The sequence below is a fragment of the Chiloscyllium punctatum genome, chromosome 3 (assembly GCF_047496795.1).
Source record: "Chiloscyllium punctatum isolate Juve2018m chromosome 3, sChiPun1.3, whole genome shotgun sequence".
Taxonomy (NCBI): Eukaryota; Metazoa; Chordata; class Chondrichthyes; order Orectolobiformes; family Hemiscylliidae; genus Chiloscyllium; species Chiloscyllium punctatum.
Window position 1 is genome coordinate 142,392,923 of NC_092741.1, and position 17,505 is coordinate 142,410,427.

A 17,505-nucleotide genomic window follows, 5' to 3' on the forward strand; every position below is an offset into this window, starting at 1 on the left:
GAAAAAACCAGAAGGTGAAGTTTTAAAAGGTTTGGGGAAACAGCAAATCAAGAAGATGAACAGTTGATGGTTGTTTCAGAGAATCACTGGGCTAAATGATCAACTGCTATACTTCTATAGATGGTCTACAAACATCTACATCCCTATTGAAAATCTCAATGCAAATAGAACATTTATTTAAAATCCAATTACTTGGAAAGAAAATTTAGTTTCATCTGTATTACAACAAAATAGAGCAAACAGTTTCCTTACCACTTCCTTATGACTTTACAATAACTGTATGTCATAATGCATTTCTTTGAAAAACTTAAATAAAATTAAATGCCAATTGATAGAAAGGGGAACATTTAAATGAACATGTGTAGATTTTCTTTACCTTTGCCATGCAGAATGCAGAAAGCAGAAAGGCGATAACGTGTACAATGGTTACCTGACCTGCTAACTATAATCTGTATCACAAGAAGCGTCCACATGTTTTCTTATCCTTTACAAATAAAGCATGAAATAAGAAAAGGAAAATTGGCCCATCCTACCACAGATTACATAAAATGTGTACCCTACACAAGTAATTTCTGGGCTAAATAAAAACTGAAAGAACTCTGGATGCTGTAAATCAGAAACAAACACAGAGATTGCTGGAAACGCTCAGCAGGTCCGGCAGCATCTGTTAAGAGAAATCAGAGTTAATGTTTTGGATCCAGTGACCCTTCCTCAGAACTTTGAGCTTTTCAGCAATTTCTGTTTTTGTCTCTAATTTACAGGCTGGATTTTTGTCCTTGAGATAGATGGGATGACTTCAGAAAATTCAAGACATTTCAAGTGAATAATGGATGTCTAATTCCTCTGAAAAGCCTCATTGTTTATTCTTGACAGAGTAATCAAATAGAGGGCTGAAATATTTGCATCCTGTGATACATTTACAGGTTTGGCTTGCCAATCTCTGCTGTCAGGTTCATAATGTTTATTTACACATGGTTAAAAATCTTGTTGCTTTCAGGCATTAAAACTTCAAAATATGTGGATGAATGACACCTCTAATGCCCTATAGTAGGATGAAGAGGGTGTTTTGAACATCTCTGGCTTCCCTGAACCATGACTCTTTAAAGACCTGCTCTGACACCATGACACCTGCAGAAGAGCAGGTTGTGTTTATCTGTGTAATGGAGCCATCCAGGCCAGGAGTGCTGGGTGTACCTGAAACAACTGCACCTTTAAAAAAGCTACTTCTGACAATCAGAAAGCCTGAGAATGGAGTCAAGAATCCCAGACTTGGGTCCTGGTCAAAATTGTTAAAAGGCTTTTGGGTCACTGAAACTCAGCAAAAATGTGCTCTAAATCTCAAATGTTCACAAGGTTGCTTTGACTAACCACTTCTCATTAGTTAACTGTTCTGAGATCCAACAGTTCAAGAACGAGGATTGGTTCAGTAATTATTATGTAACATTAATCATCTGCACAAAATGGTAAACAGCAATGCAAATCTATACATGTAGTAACGTAACTTGAAAAGTAATGTGATCTTTTTAATTTCTAGGCAGGTTCATTTTAAAGGAGCTTCAGAAATTATGTAAGAGAAAAAACTGAAGTCTATTGTGTTACCCACCTTAAACAATGTTCACACCAAGGTGCATAGAACTCTACGATCCATAATTCATCACCTCCCACCACTTGATTATCAAAGTTGCTATCATTCAAGTCAAATGCATGTTGATTGTTTATTCGTCTACACTGTATCAAAGAATAGACAAATCTTGCTGATATATTGAGAAGAGCTAACAATAGATTGGCATCTGATATTTTAGTTTTAATTTCTAAACTGAAAATGTGTTGCTGGAAAAGTGCAGCAGGTCAGGCAGCATCCAAGGAACAGGAGAATCGACGTTATGCCCGAAACGTCGATTCTCCTGTTCCTTGGATGCTGCCTGACCTGCTACGCTTTTCCAGCAACACATTTTTAGCTCTGATCTCCAGCATCTGCAGTCCTCACTTTCTCTTTTAATTTCTAAAGTCTGGTTAAAATATCAGGGGCTATTTGTGTATTTACCAATAGTCACAGAGTGAAGCATTAGTCTTGTCAGTGACAAGCTGGAGTTCTTTAAGCACATCTTCAAGTTTAGTCAGCAGACAATCCTCAATAATATATGAATCACTGGTGCACCACAACTATATTGAGAGGATTTGTTTTTATTCATTGAGGAGACTTTGCTGGCTTGACTAGCATTTATTGCCTCTTCCTAATACCCTTGAGAACGGGTTGCTGACCTGCATTTTTACATCAAATGGACTGCAGTGGTTCAAGTGTACCCACAATGCTATTAGGGTGGGTGTTCCAGAATCTTAACCCAATAACACTAAGGAGCAGCAATATAGTTCCAAGTAAAGATGAGGAGTGACTTGGAAGGGAACTTTAAGGTAGTGGTATTCCCAGGTATCTGCTTTCCTTGTCCTGCTCGATGGTAGTGGCCTGAGGAATTGTAAAGTGCTGTCTCAGAAGCCGTGGTGAATTTCTGTATGGCATCTTGTATATGGTATATACTACCACAACTGTACTTTGGCAGTGGAGGAAGTGAACGCTTGTAGATGAGATGCCAATCAAATGGGCTTTCTCTTGAATGTATCGAGCTAAAATCTGTATCTGTATGCCACAGCAAATGCAATCTGCACTGATTAATCTCTGGAAGGAGGTTGGTATAGTTCACCTAGTGTATAGGCTGAACAGGGTTAACAGTGGGGTAGTTGCATCCATTGTTTTCTGCCAGGTGCGAGTCTTGACTTCCATATGAACCCTGAACTGTCTATGCCAGAGCAGCCAGTTCAATAGTCAGCAACCCAGAAAGAAGGACTCAAAGCACTGATGAATTGGTTGAGTACCAAACAGTGCTATACGTTGCAGGAAAATCAAGTATAGCTTCCTGTTTTTAAGATTCCTTTGAGGACCATTGTTAATTTAAGTGTTAATATGAGTATTTGATCAGATGAGCTTTCACCTTGCTAAAAGCCTACTTGGTCCATTTTTAAGATGTCTTCCACATCTGCCTTGGTCCACTACATGAATGTGCATTCTATCACCTGAAGTGTACAGACAGCAGGAATATTGGTTGGTAGTTAGGCAATTTTGGCTCTTTGGTTGGTTTGGGAGGTTAATAAATTTAGGTGTGCTAGAATTTTGGCAGCGTTCCCTTGTATATGTACTAGGGATAATCAGTTGCAAGGAATGTGTGCTTTTGGTTTGGAACTAAAACAATACTCAAATTAGAAAAGCTTTTTTACTCCTTCACTGGGATGAAATTGTCATTGGTTCAGCCAGAATTTATTCACTATGAGACATGGTTTCTTCACTTGCCCACTCACAAGTGCTTTGTATTTACCCATTCATAACTCCTTTATTAAACCACTCACAAGCGAACACCACGTTTTTGTTTCATTCATTCATACCTCCCTACTATAACAGTTTCATTCATTCATAAAACCGCAGTTCTGTAATATATTTTACGATTACAAGATAGACCAAATTAAAACAACACATTACTACTTTTCACACCTTCAAACCTTATCAGCCCTCGCAACAAGCAGTGGTTACCTCAGAATAAGTGTAACATATTCAGAATAATACCATCCCTGCCATTATGTCTCCATGTAAGATTATATTAATCAGCCCTTACCAACCGTTTCCCAGACCTGAATAGGTTACAGGGCACCACACAGTTTTCCCAATTAGTATGTACTTATTAAATACCTTTTAATTGGGCTGCTATACCTTCAAGAAACTGTCAAAATAGTGCTTATATGAAATTGCATGAATGAATGAAACTCACACCGGCAGATAGTAAACAAATCTCACAACCTAGCTGCAATAATCAGTTTAATATTCTTTTTTCTTTTATTAAGTACAGGTATAATTTCTAACTTATTTAGAGCATATAGGCCTAGTATTTTTACTAACATTTACTAACTTAGAAGACAAAAGGACTAACACCGCTTAATTATGCAAGCAGACCGGACAGACACTCTTAATCCCATCAGAAGTAACAGCCACCATTTAACAGAATTTTAAGCCATCTCATGTCTCCCTAGGACAAAAGTTCCTCAAACCTTTGCATGCTATAGTTAAAATAATGTAATACCATAGTGATGGAATTTTAATATATGTAAGAACTGTGTATAAAGAGGTTACTGTAAGAACTGTATTTCAAGATTCTATTGCTGCCTTGAGCTTGTGCTACTGTTGTTGAATGAAGAGGTTATTTTTGCCACTCACAGACTTCAGTCATTATCCGAACACGATTCCACAGCACCAACACTTACTGACCTGGAAAAGGTAATAGTGAGCTGCCTTTTAGAAGTGCTGCTGTGAGAGAGGGATAGTGAAACTCATAGTGCTGCTAGGAAGTGAGTTCTAGCATTGTGACCAAGTGACATTGAAGGGACAGCAGTATAGTTCAAAGTGAAGATGATGTGTGAAATAGAGGGAACTTGCAGATGATAGCGTTCCCATGCATCTGCTGCCCTTGTTCTTCCATGTGGCAGAGGTTTGGAAGGTGCTGTTCAAGGAGCTTTGGCGAGTTACTGTAGTGCAGTACAAACTCCTGCCACTTTGCACTGTTGGTAGAAGAAATGAATGTTGACAGTGGTGCATGGGGTGCCTGCTTTGTCTTGAATATTGGTGAGTTTCTAGAGTGTTGTTGGAGTGTACCCAACTGAGCAAGTGTATCATACTCCAGACTTCTGTATAAGATTATGAGGGGTATGGACAAAAAGCTGCCATTACCTTCAGTGGAAGTGTCAATAACTGGGGGGGGGGGGTTAATTTTAAGGTGAATGACAAGAGGTTTAGACAGGAATAAGGGAAATATTTTTCACACAGAGAATAGTGGCAATTCAGAATGCACTATCTGGGAGGGTAATTGAAGCAGGAAACCTCACACTCTTTAAAAAGTATTTGAATTAGCCCTGGAAATATCATAATATTCAAGGCTATGGGCCAAGTGTCGGAAAGTAGGACAAGACTAAATTTAGTGTCGTTTTTGTCAGTGCAGAGTCAGTGGGCTGAAAATCCTCTTCTGTACTACTGTGGATGGGCAATGGAGAGACAGGAGTTGGATTACTTCCAACAGAATTCGTAGTCCCTGATCTGTAGTCACAGTATGTACATGACTGGTCTAGTTCAGTATCTGATTAATGATAACCACCATGGTATTGTTAGTGGGTCAGTAATGATGCCATTCAATATCAATGCAATGCTTAGAATTTTGCTTGTTGGAGATGGTTCAGCCTGGCACCTATATTGCAAGTGGCACTTATATGCCAGCTATTAGCCTAAGAACAGATATTGTTCATGTCTTGCTACACTTCAACACAGACCGCTTCAGAATCTGATTTCTGAATGGTGCTGAGCATTGTGCAATCATCAGCGAATATCATCCCGTCTGATCTTATAAAATAAGGAAGGTAACAAATGAAGCAACGGAAGATGGTTGGACCAGGACATTTCCTGAACTCCTGCAGAGAAGTCCCAGGGCTGAGATGATTGACTTGCAACAACAAAACTGTATTTTGTGTTATGTAAAACTCTAACCAGCATTCTCTGATTCCCATGACTATACTTTTGCTAGGGTTCTTTAATAAGATATTCGCTCAAATGTGACTTTGATGTCAAGAACACTTACTCTTGCATTTGTCCATCTTTGCCCAATGACTCTGACCTACATAATTATGAAGTGCCTCAAAAGGTCAGTCATGGCACACATCAATTCTAGAATTGACCCTTTGCAATTTGCCTACTGGCGCAATAGAGGTCCACAGCAGACACCAACTTCCAGGCTCTACATTCATCCCTGGAACATCTGGTTAACATATTGACTACAGTTCTGCCTTCAACATCTTAATTCCAAACAAACACATTGCTCAACTCTGAAACCTAAGTCATGGCTCCTCCCTCTATAATTGGACCCTCGACTTTCTAACTCACAGACTGCATTCTACCTAAGAATAGGTAACAACACTTTCTCCACCAGAATTCTCAACAACTGTGCCCTGCAAGGCTGCATATGCAGCCCCTATTATACTCCTTATACAGTCATGACTGTATGGTCAAAATCTGCCCCAACTCAATTTACAAATTTGCTGACAACACCACCTTTGTAGGTCGGATCTCAAACAATGATGAGACAGAGTACAGGAAAGAGATTGAGTGCCTAGTGGCAATGGTATAAAGCCAACAAAGGAACTGGTCACTGACTTCAGGAAGTGGAGTGGAGGGCACTCCCCTGAGTGCATCAACGGTACTGAGACTGTCAAGCCACATTCGATAAGATAGTCAAGAAAGCACAACACTGTCTCTACTTCCTCCGGAGGCTAAGGAAATTTGGCATGTCCACAAGGACTCTTACCAATTTTTATAGATGTGCCATGGAATGCATCACAGCATGGTATGACAACTGCTCTACCCAAGGCTGCATGAAAGTACAGAAAGTTGTGAACACAATGTAGTCCATCATGCAAACTAGCCTTCCATCCATTGACTCTATCTATACTTACCACAGCCTCAGGATAGCAATGAACATAATCAAAGACCCACCCCGGTTATACTCTCTTCCACCCTCTTCTGTTGGGCAGAAGATATAAAATTTTGAATAAACAGATAAATAGATTCAGGAACAGCTTCTTCATCCATTATCAGACTTTTGAATGAAACTCTCAAATGTTAATTCTCACTACTCTATCTACACCTTCCCTATGGCTATAACACTGTATTATGAACGCTCCTCTGCTATCCTGATGCACTTTGTAGGTACAATCTGCCTGTATAGCACACAAAACAACACTTTTCACTATACCTCGATATATGTGACAACAATAAATCAATCAATCAATCTTTTAATCTATGCTGTAATGTTATAAGGACATGCCCTGGCATCACTGAGCAGTTATTCATTTACAATTGCTACTTGATAGCATTGTTAACAACCCCTTTCAAGACTTGGCTGATGATTGATAGTAGACTGATAAGGTGGTAACTGTCAAGTTGGATTTATCTTGTTTCATCATGTATAGGACATATTGGGCAATTTTCAGGTACGAAAATTCAGGCAGTCCTCACTTTCTCCTAGCAATTTTCAGGTAGTCATGTAGATGTCATTATTGTAGTTACACTGGAACAGCTTGGTAAGGTCATAGCTAATTCTGGAGCACAAGTGTTCAGCACTATTACTGGAATGTTGTCAGGGCCCATACGCTTTGCAGTATTAAGTTTCTTTAGCACTTCTGACCTAAGATGGATGCAAATACCTGGCTTTTGTACTTATATGCTTGGCTCCCCCATCATTGAAGGATGGGTATATTTCTGGAGGTGCTTCGCCTTATTGTTTAACTGTCCATCACTACTCATGAATAAATGCAGCAGGACTACAGGGTATAGCTCTAATCCAATGGTTGGTTGCTTAGCCCTGACTATTGCCTGCTACTTCTCCTGTTTGAGATGCAAGTAGTCCTGTGTTGTAGCTTGAGGTTAATGTCTAATTTTTAGATATGCCTGGTACTGGTCCTACTATTCCCTCCTGCACTTTTTATTAATCTCCCGAGTTGATGGTGATGGTATAGTGGAGATGTGCTGGGCTATGAGGTCAGTTTGTGACTGAATTTAGTTTTGCTAGTCCTGATGATACACAGCAATTCATGGATGACCAGTTTTGAGTTGTTAGAACTGACAAAATCTGTTCAATTTACTATGTTGGTAGTGCCATACAACATGGAGGGGATCTTCAGTGTGAAAATGGGACTTAATCTCCACAAGAATTGAGAGGTGATCAATCTTTTTGATATTGTCAATGATAGATGCACCTGCAACAGCAAGATTGGTAATGTAAGTAGATTTTATCCAGGTTGTTTTGGAGGTTGGGGGGATGGTGGGGGGGAGGGGGGGTGTTGTCTGGTTAACTAGCTCCAGGGTACATGCTAATCCAGAAGAGGTTTTCTTGCCAGGTTTGATTTCATGTATTAGGGTTCATAGGGTCCAGAGTCCATTGAGAACTCCAGTCCAATTACATCTTGACTACACACCATTGTCCTGGAAACTCTTCCAAAGTTCTGCTGCTGAGACAGGGCATGCCGATGGAAAGTGGTGTGGTGCTTGGACACTGTCTATAAGATAGGAATCTGCAAGAATGACTATGTTACTTGACTATGGCTGTTGCTAGATTTGGCTATTGGATAGTTCTTTCAATTTGGGAACCCTCCCCAGATGTTATTAAGGATGACTAGAATCAATCAGTAAAGGACTATTTGACTTGGCAAATTTGATGAGGCATTGTCTATGGACTTCATTGACTTAATTTCCCTACGCTGTCTGACATATAGCTTGTCATGGAGTATACTGCAAAGTAACTGGCTAATGGATCCAAATGGTAATGTTTGTGCTCCTTCAACTCTCATTCACATTCTTCTTTATTTCACTCCAAGCTTCAATATGCATTCTAAGACTGAGAACTCTGGTGTCCACCAAAGTGCTGAAACACTTTGTGCTTCTGTCTGATTGACAGCTTAGGCGGTCTGACGTCTGCTGTCAATGTCATAATATTAATTAACACATGGTTAAGTGGTATCAGGTACCTTACAGCCTCACCTATTGAAACCTTAAAGGGTCTGCATAACTGACACTTACTGCAGTGATTTGAGTTCTTTTAAATAACAGATAGACTGGGACTTTTTTCACTGCAGTATAGGAGGTGAGAGGCGACCTTATAAAAATTTATAAAATAATGAGGGGTATTGATTGAGCTAATTGTAGTTGCCTTTTCCCTAGGATGGGGGATTTCAAGACAAGGGGGCACATTTTTAAGGTGAGAGGACAAAGATTTTTTAAAAAAGACACGAGGGGCAAATTTTTTTTAAACAGAGGGTTGTTTGCGTGTGGAATGAATATCTTGAGGAGGTAGTGGATGTAGGTATAATTACAACCTTTAAAAGACATTTGGATAAGTACATGAATAGGAACGGTTTGGAGCAATATCAGCCAGAGCAGGCAGGTGGGACTAGTTCCATTTGGGATTATGTTTGGCATAGACTGGTTGGATTGAAGATCTGTTTCTGTGCTGTATGACTCTATAATGGAAAGTCACTTTTTAAATACATTTTTAAAGATACAAAACCATTACTACAGGATATATTGCTTCTCTAGTGGATGAATGGACATGGAAATGTCATAGATTAGAGTGGTGCTGGAAAAGCACAGCAGGTCAGGCAGCATCCAAGGAGCAGGAAATTTGATGTTTTGGGCAAAAGCCCTTCATCAGGAATATTCCTGATGAATGTTTCAGGCTTTTGCCTGAAACGTTGATTTTCCTGCTCCTCGGATGCTGCCTGACCTGCTGTGCTTTTCCAGCACCACTCTAATCTAAACTCTGGTTTTCAGCATCTGCAGTCCTCACTTTTGCCTATGGAAATGTCATAGCTCACCATAGTAAGCATTGGGATGGGATGAGGAGCGTGGCTTGACATGGGGGCATGATGCAACATAGAATTGTTTGCAGGTGCATACCTTGATATGGGGGCACAAGGAAGACTTTTTGAAGTTACCTTACAGAAGGTTTCCTCATGCAGACCATGGCTCACAACATTTCTGAAGTGCTGTGAAAGAAAATCTTTTCAACACCTGGGCCAACTCAAAGTAATTGTGAAGGAGTAAACATGCCTATTGCCACGAAAGCCTGCCAGGTCAGGAGTGCTGGATGTGGGCTCTCTACCTGAACCAGACTATACCTTTAAAAGGCATTACCAAAAATCAGAAAGCCCAGGAAAAGAGTCAGAAATCCAAAGTTGGGTATTGAATGCCATTTTTAAAAGGGCTCCTTGAGTCAACTTGACTCAGCAAAAATCCAACCCAAGAACTCTGCATTGCATTCTAAGTGCGACCTAGCCAAGGTTCTTTTAATGTTCAATTTAACTTATATACCTGAAAATTATATGCGTCCAGAAATTAAACCAAGTGCTTTGCTTTTTTATGACCCATCAATTCTGTTACTTTTACTGCTCGGCTCCTTTGCTCCTCTTCTGACTTAGAAACTTACTTTCTAAAAAATATGTGACATCTCAATTATTCCTACCTATCTTTTCACACTTACATTTTCTTCATCAAAAAATATTTAACTGTAGTGTTCAAGAGAACATTCAGCATCAGTATAGAAGATAAGTTTTTGAAAGAAAATTCTAAGAAAATTATACATAAAGATAAAATTTTAAAATGATAATGCATAAATTTTAAAATAGTATTTTTCACCTGGCCTCCGGATCCACATAGATTGTCTTGTTTATTTAGTCTCTCCTTTACTATGAATCGTATTGAATTAAGGATTCCATTGGTAATGGCTGTACTTGACCTTCCTCCTGAGTAATTAAATTCTATATTAGGCATTTTAAAGTGAGCTACATTAAAACAAGTCTGCAAAACATCTTCTGATAATTAACATGTCAAAACATCAATCATTATTAATAAAGAATATTGTATACCATAATATTTTTCTGGCTTGTTCTTATTAGGCCCAAAGAATTTGATAGTGGGAAATTCCTCTATTTCATACTGATGTCCTATTGATGCATATTTAGTCACATCTATTGCACCAACTTTAACAATACCCTGTTCATAAAAAGAAACATTTTTTTGAAAATGTCAGTCGACATTACAAATTAGGTAAAAAAAGGAAGAAAGATTGTATACTTAAGTGGCCTCGTTATGTTACCTTTAAAGCATTAGCTACATTATTCCATTCTGAGACAAACTGCTCACAATGTTCACACCTGCAACATAAGAAAAGTAGCAGCTACTAAATAAAATACTTAAACATTTACAATAACAGTTACAAAGTACAAGGCAAACTCAGAAACAACTTACTTACCAATGAACATAGAATTTTACTAGCCAAAGTTTGTCACTCTGAATAACTTGAGAATTGAAATTTATTGAAGTTAATTTTATCACATTACTTGATGAGTAGAATGCACTTACACTCAAAAAGCATGTGCAGGCTATAGTACCTGAAATGATAAAACATCAAGAATTTTAATATTCAGAATCTGTACTTACTTTTATACTTTATCTTTGTAGTCACCTTGGAGTGGAAAATTTCAAGCTTTAGCAGGTAGGATTAAGGAAAACCCGAAGGCATTCTACACTTATGTAAGGAACAAGAGGATGGCCAGAGTGAGGGTAGGGCCAATCAGGGATAGTGGAGGGAACTGGTGCCTAGAGGTGGAGGAAATTGGGGAGGTCTTTAAATGAATACTTTGCTTCAGTATTCACTACTGAGAGGGACCTTGATGTTTCTGAGGACAACATGAAACAAACTGAAATAAGACCATAAGACATAGGAGTGGAAGTAAGGCTATTCGGCCCATCAAGTCCACTCTGCCAGTCAATCATGGCTGATGGGCACTTCAACTCCACTTACCCGCATTCTCCCCGTAGCCCTTAATTCCCTGAGACAACAAGAATCTATCAATCTCTGCCTTGAAGACATTTAGCGTCCCGGCCTCCACTGCACTCTGCGGCAATGAATTCCACAGGCCCACCACTCTCTGGCTGAAGAAATGTCTCCGCATTTCTGTTCTGAATTTACCCCCTCTAATTCTAAGGCTGTGTCCATGGGTCCTAGTCTCCTCACCTAACGGAAACAATTTCCTAGCATCCACCCTTTCCAAGCCATGTATTATCTTGTACGTCTCTATTAAGTCTCCCCTTAATCTTCTAAACTTCAATGAATACAATCCCAGGAAATGCTAGAACAGGTTGATGTTCGGAAGGAGGATGTGCTAACATTTTTGAGAAATAAATCCCCTGGGTTAGACAGGACATACCCTAGGTTACTACAGGAGCGAGGGAAGAGATTGCCATTGGCAATGATCTTTGCAAACTCAATGTCCAGTAGAATAGTATTAGATGATTGGAGGATGGCAAAAGTTATTCCTTTGTTCAAGGAATGGAATAGGGATAACCCCGGGAATTACAGACCAGCCAGTCTTATGTCAGTGGTGGGCAAAGTATTGGAGAGGATTCTGAGAGACAGGATTTATGATTACTTGGAAAACCATAGTTTGAATAGAGATATGGCTTTGTAAGGGGCAGGTCATGCCTCACAAACCTTATTGAATTCTTTGAGGATGTGACAAAACAAGGTGATGAGGGTAGAGCAGCGAATGTAGTATAGATGGATTTCAGCAAGGCAAACCTTTGATAAGGTTCCCCATGGTAGGCTCATTCAGAAAGTGAGGAGATATTGGATACAGGGAAATATGGCCATCTGGATTCAGAATTAGTTGGCCCGTAGAAGACAAAGGGTGGCAGTCGGTGGAAGGTATTCAGCATGGAGCTTGATGACCAGTGGGGTTCCGCAAGGATCAGTTCTGGGACCTCTGCTCTTTGTGATTTTTATAAATGACTTGGATGAGGAAGTGGAAGTATGGGTTAGTAAATGTACCGATGACACAAAGGTTGGTGGAGTGGTGGATAGTGTGGAGGGCTATTGTAGGTTGCAACAGGACATTGACAGATGCAGAGCTGGGCTGAGAAGTGTCAGATGAAGTTTAACCTGGAAAAATATAAACTGATAAATTTTGGAAGGTCGAATTTGAATACAGAATACAGGGTTAAAGCTAGGATTTTTGACAGTGTGGAGGAACAGAGGGATCTTGGGGCCTATGTGTATAGATCCCTCAAAGTTGCCACTCAAGTTGATAGGGTTCTTAAGAAGGTGCATGGTGTGTTGGCTTTCATTCGCAGGGGGATTGAGTTTAAGAGCTGCAAGTTTATGCTGGTTCGACCACACTTGGAATATTGTATTCAGTTCTAGTTGCCTCATTATAGGAAAGATGTGGAAGCTTTAAAGAAGGTGCAGAGGAGATATACCAGGATGCTGCCTGGACTGGAGGGCATGTCTTATGAAGAAGGGAGCCAAGGCTTTTCTCACTGGAGTGAAGAAGGATGAGAGGTGACATGACAGAGGTGTAAACGATGTCAAGAGGCATAGATAGAGTATGTAGCCAGACTTTTTCCCATAGCAGAAATTTCTATCACGAGGGGGCATAATTTTAAGGTAACTGGAGGAAGGTTGAGAGGAAATGTCAGAGGTAGGTTCTTTATACAGAGAGTGGTGGGTGAGTGGAATGCACTGCCAGCAGTCGTAGTAGAGTCAGATACATTAGGGACATTTAAGCGACTCTTGGATTGGCACATGGAAGATAGTACATGGAAGATAGTACATGGAAGATAGGACATGGAAGGGTATGTAGGTTAGTCTGATCTTAGAGTAGGATAAAAGGGTAGTACAATATGGAGGGCTGAAGGGCCTGTACTGTGCTGTACTGTTCTATGTTCTAAATCAACACAAGATTGTCACAAAAAAATGCAATAGGGAATTCAGAAGAAACATATTCATGTAAAGTGTGGTAAGTGTTTGGAACTTGCTATTCGGGAGAACACTTAAGTGAATAATATAGATGCAGTTCAGGGAAAATTAGATCATTTCATAAGGAAACTGGTTATAATGATAAATTTATGTGAGGAAAAACTACGAAAAGTGGTGATTGGAGCATAAACATCAACATAGTCTGCTTAAACTTCGGTCTGTTTCTGTCATGTACATCCCATGTAGGTTCTGGATCTGCAGTTATTGTTTTTATCCCATGTAGGTAGCAGACTGACTGGAAAGAGAAATGGCTACTCGCAGGAAGTGACTATTACCCATAGAAAAGTTGCATATTTTACTATTCTATCCCCCCAATTATTTTTAGACCTTCATCTCATGTAACACTTTATTAATATTATCTGTTGCATATTGGTAGAATCTGAGGTGTTACCAGTTTTGAAATGTTAGCTCTATTTTCTCTCCACAGATGCTGCCAGACCTGCTGAGTTTCACCACCAATTTCTGTTGTTGGTTCAGAAAAGAAGGTATGTTGCTTCTTTAAAAAAAGGTGATAATGACGTAGGGATATCATACATTGAATTTCCATCACTGCCACCTATTTATGCACAACATCTAGTATTCCTGTAAAGTACTAAGTGTCTAAAATTGCTAGGCTCTGATCAGGAAAGAAGAGGTCAATGTAAGAAAGTCAAAGTAACAGTAATAGATCTGAGGCTCTGCAGAATTCTTGGCCTGGATTTTGCAATACTACACATTCAAAGTTTGTGAGAAGATTTGTAGCTCGGGTGCTAGTTGTTGTGGTTCTGTTCGCCAAGCTGGGAATTTGTGTTGCAGACGTTTCGTCCCCTGTCTAGGTGACATCCTCAGTGCTTGGGAGCCTCCTGTAAAGCGCTTCTGTGATCTTTCCTCTGCCATTTGTAGTGATTTGAATCTGCTGCTTCTGGTTGTCAGTTCCAGCTGTCCGTTGCAGTGGTCGGTATATTGGGTCCAGGTCGATGTGCTTATTGATTGAATCTGTGGATGAGACTCATCCACAAATTCAATCAATAAGCACATCGACCTGGACCCAATATACCGACCACTGCAATGGACAGCTGGAACTGACAACTGGAAGCAGCAGATTCAAACCACTACAAATGGCGGAGGAAAGATCACAGAAGCGCTTCACAGGAGGCTCCCAAGCACTGAGGATATCACCTAGACAGGGGACGAAACGTCTGCAACACAAATTCCCAGCTTGGCGAACAGAACCACAACATACTTCACATTCTAAAGTCCGCCAATATACTGATGGTGGAAGATGTACAAAATGGAAAGGGTAGTTTACCATTAGTTGCCCACTGTAAAACTGAACATGCATGAAAATAGGGCTAGGTAAATCCATTGCAGTACTTGGCCTCAGCTAAGACCAGTTAATGAGTGGCAATAATATCAGTTGTAGCCGTAAGCTCACCAGAAGGTCTGGTTTCAGGAACAGGGCGTTGTTGTCACCATCTCCCCTCCTCTACCCCTTCACATGAAGTATTTTGATTATAATTCACTCAGATATTTTTTTCCACCAAGAAGCTTCAGGCACTTCTGGTACGTTGCTGCAAGTATATTGTAAACACCCAGACATCATGATAGATAGAATAAATATGCAGGCAAATTGCTGAAATGTTCAACAGGGGTATGGACAAAATCAACAGGAAGTTGTTCCCATTGACAGAAGATTAGAGAATCAGAGTGCACTATGTGAATGACAAATGAAGCAACAAAGGCATAGGGAAAAGCTTTTACACAGTGTGCGATTAGGATCTGGACCGCACTGAGTCAGTATGTGGTGGAGGTGGATTCAATTGTGGCTTTCAAAAGTGGATTGCACAATTATCTGAGAACAAACAAAAGATTTGCAGGGCTACAGAGAACAGGTGGGTGAGTGGCACTGAGTGATTTGCTCTTGCAGAGAGGTAGCATGAACATTAGACTGAATGACCTCATTTTGTGTTGTAACCATTCTACATTGTAAAGATTTAGCAAGAGGAAACCCAAATCGTCAATGATTTGACACTGACCAATTTTGGAGGCAGCGATTAAACTTTATTCAGCACTAGTAAGACTGGATATTTTCCAGTATTGTGGCAATACAATATGGAATAATTGACAGATTTATTATTCCGTTTATGCTTTTGGTAAAAATTTTCATAGTAAACGGCTACACTCTCTGATCTGAACCCCTGGTCTATCTTCTAACTATCTCTTGGAGCCTTCTACACCTTCGTCAAAATATTGCCATCAAAATACAACAGATACCAAATGAATATAAATGTTTCAATCGAGATCATACAATTTTAAAACCTCACAGCAGTACTGAATTTGTTAATAGGGGAGCTGATCTGAGCCAAACCTATTTAATTATTATTTCTATAAATTATATGAACATTGGTGCAACTTAATTTCCATAATATGTCTATGATATTCCCCAGCTGACTCCTCTGGCTCAGAAATACCTGTTTTAATTGATGTTATACCAAAAATAACTCACATGTACATACTATGAGGCTAAAAGGATATCCTTGTGGATTTTTCAGTATGAAGCATAGGCCATTTTAATTCCCTGGTCTTAACTGAATTTGCCTGTATTAACTGTCTTGATAAAATCAGCAGAAATTACAAGAGCCAGAAATTGAGCTCAGCCTGTCTCTGACTGTTGGCCTTCTCATAATTGATTTGAGAAGTTAAGATCAGGTCCCAACTTGAGATGACACGAACACAAGATGATGCAGAAATGTATGAAATTAACCAGAATATAAATCAATGAGGAAACAGACCCTAAAAAGAAACCCCAAAATAATCTCAAAAGACAATGTTAAAAGAAGTTTACCTGCATATAGATAATAAACCACACTGGCCAAATATGCCTTGCAAACATGAACACTCTATGATATGCTCCCATTGTTGCCTTGAAGGTGGAGAAGGTGGACTGCTCACATCTACAGTTCAGACACGATGAGGTCTGAGTTGAGAAGTGTAGTGCTGGAAAAGCACAACCAGTCTGGCAGCATCTGAGGAGCAGGAGAGTCGACGTTTTGATCATGAGCTCTTCTTTGTGATGAAGAGCTTATGCTCGAAAAGTTGACTTTCCTGCTCCTCGGATGCTGCCTGATTGGCTGTGCTTTTCCAGCACCACAGTTTTTGACTCAGCTCTCCAGCATCTGCAGTCCTCAATTTCTCCATGTGAGGTAATAGGCAGTCAGCTTTGCCATGCTGTTGAAGTCCCCCTTGTGACAATGCTGCTTGTATCTAAACAGGGCAGCTGTTCTCACTGGGATTTGAACCATAGACTCTTTCTCTATCAGACAAGCTGAGAATGATGAGGGTCCCACCAGCTGCAGCGAATCCTCATCCTCCTCTTAAGCACCCTCGGCATTTAGTCAGGTTTCTCACTGGCTTGAAGCAGTCTGCTGCTCGGCACAGCTGGCATTCTTTATAGCTATGTTTGGAGCACCTGTGCTTGAGGCCTGTTCAGGGTCTGCAGATCCTCACCTACTCAATGGACATTCATGCTCAAGGTCTAAGCTGACTGGTCTAGGCTATGAAAAGATCAGTGTACCAAATGCAGAACATCACACATGCCATGTATCACTCCATGATGTTAAGCACTTTTTCAAGGAAGGAGATCTTGCACTCAAAGTTCCAAGACTCGGTTCCAAGGCCAAGCCAGTTGTTCTTTAGAATCCTCCATTTACATGACATGAGATCATACACCATCAGGGATTTCTGATAGATGTCCACACATCTATTGTTATTGGTCCAAGAACTGAGCTGCAAACAGTGACTCCTGAAGCCTTTCGCACTGCTTGGCAGAATGTTATTGGGACTGCTCTCTCTCCACCAAGGAGGATTGGCCTCACATGTATGCCTCAAACATCTGTTTCTTCACATTGTGCTGGGCTTCTCACACAATGTCACAGACAGAAATAAGCTGGGAGTCACCAAGATGGATACATAGGTGTCAGTGCCTGATGTGCTCGTTTGACGTGAAATGCATGCTTGAACATCACTTCATTCTGATGTTGGAGGGATTTTTTGGCTCATGGGGAAATTCATA

General features: G+C 40.1%; 1 protein-coding gene across 1 annotated transcript in view; it reads right to left on the reverse strand.

Annotated features, from left to right (window-relative positions):
- The window catches only part of LOC140454431 (protein disulfide-isomerase A6-like), a 72,205-nt gene that overhangs the window by 42,318 nt on the left and 12,382 nt on the right, over window positions 1-17,505 (reverse strand). The window contains exons 2-4 of the mRNA XM_072549157.1: window positions 10,978-11,028; window positions 10,734-10,791; window positions 2,045-2,163 (exon numbers count right to left, since the gene is read on the reverse strand). Of these exons, the coding sequence (XP_072405258.1) occupies window positions 2,045-2,163; window positions 10,734-10,791; window positions 10,978-11,028 (228 nt within the window). The remainder of the gene's footprint in view (window positions 1-2,044; window positions 2,164-10,733; window positions 10,792-10,977; window positions 11,029-17,505) is intronic.